Here is a 6,467-nt window from a genome sequence, read left to right as displayed (position 1 = left end):
ATACACACACGATAATTCTTCAAAATGATGCACATGTATACAAATAATCTTATTATTTTTCAGAAACATGCATACACACATACATACATACATAGTCTTACAATTTTAAAAATAAACCATGCACACACATACAAACAGTCTTACATTTTTTCTAAAACCTGTTCATCTTATAATTCTTCAAAAACATGCACAGTTCTTCAAGAAATGCACATACATACACACATATAGTCTTACAATCTTCAAAAACATGAACACATATGGTCTAATGATTTTTTAAAATCGGGAGCCCACTAGTAGACAGTCTCTAAGGGCGCGTTAACGTGTTATAAGACGTTATGACGCTCAAATCAATCAATTAAGTGACATCGGGAGTCTACAAGCCTGGCAGACACTCTGTAAGGGTGGGTGCTTTGCTTAAATTTTTCATAATATATTGCTTCTTGAAAGCCATTTGATGTACCATTTGAATTTTTAAGACGTCCTAGCCTCTTATAATGTGAAATTGCGTCCGAGAGGCTAATAATTAACAGTAAAAATCAATTTATATATATCAACACTGCTCCGAACGTATAAAACAAATTTCAAATTAAAAATCATAAAGTCAAATAGGATTCGTGCGTGACAATTGACAATATAATTGAAAACCGTTAGTGACATTATAGAATATAGCCATTCATTGACAGTAAGGCCTATCCTACTATGGGCGTGTAGTTGAAAATTCGACTTTTAAGGTCATAGAAAATTTTTTTGAATAGCCTCAACGTCATAGTAAAATTTAGTATATTATTACAAATAGATCATCAATAGTTTAATATTCGTATCGCATTTGGTGAAGTTACCGGCTAATTTCGAAATATAACAGGGGTGTATTAATACGTTAACGTAGGTGTGAATGTAAATACCAAAACACGACATGTATATTTAACGATGTTTAGTGACCTTTACGCGCAGCACGAGAGCAAACACGTGAGTTATGATAAATGTACTAATGACATTTATTTCAGTAAAACTGTTTATGCGGAAATCACTGATATATAGATAAAATGCGGATACACATAATATGGAGCGGCACGGAACATTTAAATTAACATACATATTTTGTATCGGTTGAAAGTTAAAAGGATAGTACACAGCCATAGGTAACTATCTACCTGTGACTGAGATCGTGTAACTTCCTGCATTGCAAAATAAGGTATAAATATGTTGCATTTTAAAAGTTTCCGTAGTTATTACCAGGAAGATAAAAACGTCCTCTAATTGTTTGTAAACATCTTTTAAGTCTGCGGAGGAGTCCATTAACTGGATTTAGTTCGAAAGCACGTTGTCATAATCTCAAGGATTAAGCAAACACGGAAAATCTGTTCATTTTCTATTGATTATGGATTTACGTGCTATCTCAAACCGATTTATATCATATGTAAGCATTGACGAGTGATTCATACAAATATCAAGGTTAAAAAATGCACATGGACGCAAAAAATGTGAAAATATGTTTGTTTATTAATTAATTCAACTGGATAAACTTGCAATGAAAATACAACTATGAATAATTAAGTGAGCAAATGGATTTCATTGTTGTTCACTGAAAATGGACTTCAATTCATATTTCATAAATGATAGTTTAGTTGGTGTGGTATCAGTTGTCTACAGCAGATTCTTCGATATTCAATACGGGAACTATTCTATACCGGAAGTTGACAATGATTCTGTAACCGGAAGTAATTGTGATGCAGTTCTTAAAGACATGCCTGGACCTCCGCCTTTATACGGGACAACATCACGTTATGCACTAGCAGCCTTTTTATTTATATTTCCTTGTTTTACACTAATCGGAAGCAGTTTGGTGATAGCCGCTGTGTATACACATAAGCGTCTGCATACAATCACAAACGCTTTCGTTGTATCACTTGCAGTGGCTGATTCCATGGTAGCGATTCTTGTGATGCCTTTTGGAATATACCAACAATTTAATAACAAAACGTGGAATCTTGGCAAAGAATTATGTCTCGTAACAACAAGTTTTGATGTGATGTTCACGACAACCTCGATATTTAACTTGTCTTGTTTGGCAATTGACAGATACCTTGCCATTTGCAGACCATTTGATCACGAACGATTGACCCGTCCTAAAGTGATTCTTATGTTGTCGCTATGTTGGATCGTACCCATATTCATTTCCTTTGTTCCTATTTTAAATAAATGGAATAACATAGGGATAGAAGAGTTTATAGAGTGCGCATTTCCTGCAGACAATCCGGCACATTGTGTTTTTGTGGTCAACAAAGTGTTTGCCATCATTGGCTCGTTATTTGCATTTTATATCCCGACAGTGTTCATTGTTGTATGCTACATTCACATATTCAGGGCAGCCAGGAAACAGGCGTATCAAATATGTAGTTTGGAACTTACCTCGCATAAACAACATCGTCATGGAAAGTTAAAACACGAAACAAAAGCTGCTAAAACTGTTGGAATCATTATAGGTTGTTTCTTCATATGCTGGTTCCCGTTTTTCGGACTTAATATCATAGATCCATTCATTAACTACAAAATACCTTATATACCATGGACTGTAGCGCTGTGGCTAGGGTATATTAATTCCATGTTAAACCCGATACTTTATTATAATTTCAATAAACATTACAAAGATGCATTTAGGAGGTTACTCAGTTGTAAAGTATGCCGAGGAGTGAGCGAATTTAAGGACGAAATGGTTCCAAGCAGTTTTCATACGGATTTTCAAAATTCTGCCCGACATTCAATCTCCCATAATGGAATACACAGAAACAGTTGATAGTACTGTTCATAAAGCTTTGAAATTTTACTAACATACTTTTTTAACAGAATAGTGTAACTTAAGCAAAAACTAATTACTTGTTAATAGATGTTAGCTACCAGCTTCAAATTAATGATGGCTTTTGAAAATGCATATAATCATGTTATACTTTTTTTCACAATAATTTCAACCGAGGAAGTTTTACTTTTTACTTAACATGTTTAATTTTTATACTTAACGGATGATAATCAAAGGAACACGTTAAAATTAACTATCTGACGATAATAACACATATTTATTAACTAAGAAATTGACCATTAAAACAAAGAACCCAGAAAGCATGCTCTTTAGCCTGCATAATATTTCATTATCATTCGATGGCGGATCTAGAGTTCTTGTTTGGGACCAGACTATCTAAGGATCCGGTTGCAAGTAGCCTCGGATTTTATTCTTCGTGGTCTAGGTTTATGTTGCTTGAGATTATATGTTTTATTACTATATTATGTGCAATACACTAACTTCTATTTTAAAATGAATAAAGTTTAAAAACGTTTAAAAGCGGGTGTCAAATGACTGTTTACTTCCTTGTAGTGTAAGGAACATAAAGTGAGATTTATTATCTAATATATATTTGCACGCATGTTTCAAAAACCATTCATCTGTCTAAATGTTATCGCTTATACGTACGTAAACTTGTCAATTTAACGATTTTAATGGAGCCAAGCTGTTGTGACATTGTCCAATACTTGACACTTCCTATTAGTTTATTTTCACTAAGATATTTTCTCATTTTTTTGAAAGCTAGACATTGTCTAAGGATCTGAATGGTGTCCCTCTTTATATTTACACATTGGACAATATATTCTTGTCCTGTTGTTTGTCTAGTCGTATCCTTTAAACACAATATATTTACAATTCTTTGTCTTCATTCTCAAAAAGCAGTTAACTGGTATGGGCAATTGCAACCTTTAAATCTTGTTGAAACGTCTAGTTTTTATCTAAAATGCTATACAAACAGATTAATAAGCAGTGTGTCAGAAATTCCTCACCCGGAGCCCAGTAACTACAACTGAGATGACAGCAAACCGGTTAAAATACTGAGTTGCTGCCAAAAATTAATTGACATGGGCAAGTTACCAAGTATAAAAGGATCGTCAGTAGATTTTGCTATATCAAATAAGAAATGAAACAGTTGTCCGAAGACTCCCTCGAAGAGGCATCGTAAACCTCTGCTATTTCACAACGTCCAATGAATATGTCAAACATAATTATGTTCTTCTTGTACTCTCAAAAAACAAAACAAAACAAAAAAAAAAAAAACACACACACACACACACACACAACAACAACAAAAACAATACGTGAGTGGATCTCACTCTGCAAGATAGTGTTTTATGTTGACATTAATAAAACATATTAATTTCGACGACAGTAAATAATAAATTGTGTCTTAGTGTCCGCTATTTGACTTTTATATGACTGCGAGAGAATTTCATTATGAAAAGCGATGCACAAAAGGTCAACACATGTAAGTCAAGGTAACAAAGTACATTTTCGATTATTCAGTTCTATAACTTTTCTTTGGCATTGATTACTACAACTTTCTTCTTATTCACGTCCGTCTATTTATTCACGTCCGTCTATTTTCTATTTTCTTCTTATTCACGTCCGTCTATTTTCTTCTTATTCACGTCCGTCTCTTATCGTCCCAGTATCCCGCTGTTATACTGTTCTCTTCCTCGTAATATTCTCTTAAAGATTCATTGTGCCGATACTCTTAAAACAATGGCTTTCGGCATATCAATATTTAAAATGGAATTGGTCTATCATTCAATTTGGACAATACCATTTATTATTCAAACGGATTTTCACTGAACATTTACTGCTGAATAGCGATCTTGGTCTGCACTGGTCGCAAAGGCAGAATCACTTGCCGCCAGCAGGCTAAAGGTTAATTACAGGGTTTAATTGTTACTGATCCTCCGTGAAATATATGAGGTCAGTTTAAAGGTCCAATACTAAGGAAAGTGAACATTGTAATTTCTTTTAAAAAGCACAGAAACTATTTCATTTTATTGGAAAATGAAAGTTGGTATGTAGAAATTCGAAATAAATCGCAGTATATGTACAATTATTTTTCTATGAAGTATGAAGAAAGTTAAAAAGACATGGGGGTCATTCTGTCGATTCATTGAAATTTCAACATAATACACATACATTTCTTTGAGTTCCAAAGACCTTCTGTAAATTTTGACCTGACGATCTTCATTATTTAGTGTCTTGCAGAAGTCTATGCACTGGCTATGAAAAAAATTGCCAACTCACTTTCCCTTAGTAATGGACCTTTAATAAATAGGAAGGGGATGCATGGGTCCCCATATTAAACATACTAACCCCATATATATCCATGGAGGTTCATTAACCAACACAATAACTGATTTTATTATCGACCACTTTTTTTTTAACTTAAACCAACATGAAAATCTGCTGAAATTCACAGAAATACAGGGGGTAATCATGTGACCACCTTTTAGCCAATGAAATCGCTAGAATATTGCGGAAGGTAAAACAAAATGAAAAACATAGTCGATATTATATGATAGATGAAAATCGTCATCTGACATATTTAGTCATGATATCATGGATTCATGATATCACGGATTACAGACGAGGTCATAGTGGACAGTTTTCGTTTTGCCACCATTCGTTACGTAATATCATCGATGCTATGTTAACAGTGCGGATTTTGTGAATTAGGTAATCTGTCCAACAAACAGCTGCATACATTCTCAAGTGTATCCGTTGCCTCCCTTCCAGTGGAAGATTTTTTTATCGCGCTGATGATCATGATGCCGGAATCTGTCGTAAGTTAAAGAAAATGACGGGCGGGACGAATGTTCTCCGTGACTATTTGATAACCGACATTGTGTCTGAAATCATTAGTCCTCCACCTCTGATAATTCATGTGGGGAAGTTGGCAGTTACTTGCGGAGAACAGGTTTGTACTGGTACAGAATCCAGGAACACTGGTTAGGTTAACTGCCCGCCGTTACATGACTGAAATACTGTTGAAAAATGGCGTTAACAAAAACAAAAAAAAAGAAAATGATGTGGGATCTAGATATGCTGCCTGACAGTTGTCACCCGGAGGTGTTGTAATGTGAAAGATGGTGTTTTTAGAAAGCAGTGGTCTTATTGGCAAAGTTTACCATTATTTACTTTTTTATTTTAACTGGCATCATAGAAATGTATTTACCGTCACTGACTGCCACTTCTCGCTTAAAAAAACAACAACAAAAAAAAAAAAAACGGTAAAACATTATGAGTGAGACCAATCGTGCCGCATCCTTATTGAGCCGTCTGCACCATATCAGTAAAGCTGCCGCTTCTATTTGAAGATCTTCCTTACGTTGTAGTGTACGATAATATTTTTCATTGTTTGGTATATACGCACAAGAATAAAACCTGTACTTTCAAAGGACTGTTAATCATACATTGAATCTTGAAAATTGCATCCGCGTATGATGTTTTAAATTGTTTACTAAAATAATTGTTTTATTTTTTACGTCAAACGTTTGGATAATAATAGTTTTATTGCACTTTCGAGCACGCGCACGCTGCGAAATATGTCACATGGAATCAAATTGGATCATTGTACTAGCGTTGAAAAAAAGTACCATTGTGTGTTAAC

General features: G+C 34.3%; 1 protein-coding gene across 1 annotated transcript; it reads left to right on the top strand.

The window, feature by feature from the left end:
* The first annotated feature begins 823 nt into the window (after positions 1-823).
* LOC123547147 (5-hydroxytryptamine receptor 4-like) lies at positions 824-4,757 on the top strand. The gene has a single exon (XM_045334017.2). It carries the CDS (start codon positions 1,589-1,591, stop codon positions 2,792-2,794), a length of 1,206 nt encoding a protein of 401 aa, XP_045189952.2. The 5' UTR covers positions 824-1,588; the 3' UTR covers positions 2,795-4,757.
* Positions 4,758-6,467: the final 1,710 nt, after the last annotated feature.

This window comes from Mercenaria mercenaria, chromosome 9 (assembly GCF_021730395.1).
Source record: "Mercenaria mercenaria strain notata chromosome 9, MADL_Memer_1, whole genome shotgun sequence".
NCBI classification, from domain to species: domain Eukaryota; kingdom Metazoa; phylum Mollusca; class Bivalvia; order Venerida; family Veneridae; genus Mercenaria; species Mercenaria mercenaria.
Note: the sequence above shows the minus strand (reverse complement) of the source record. Positions and strands in the feature narration are given on the sequence as shown.

Bases quoted from the DNA above. Each gene is read 5' to 3' on its own strand.
- LOC123547147 (XM_045334017.2), top strand. From the start codon at position 1,589: ATGGACTTCAATTCATATTTCATAAATGATAGTTTAGTTGGTGTGGTA.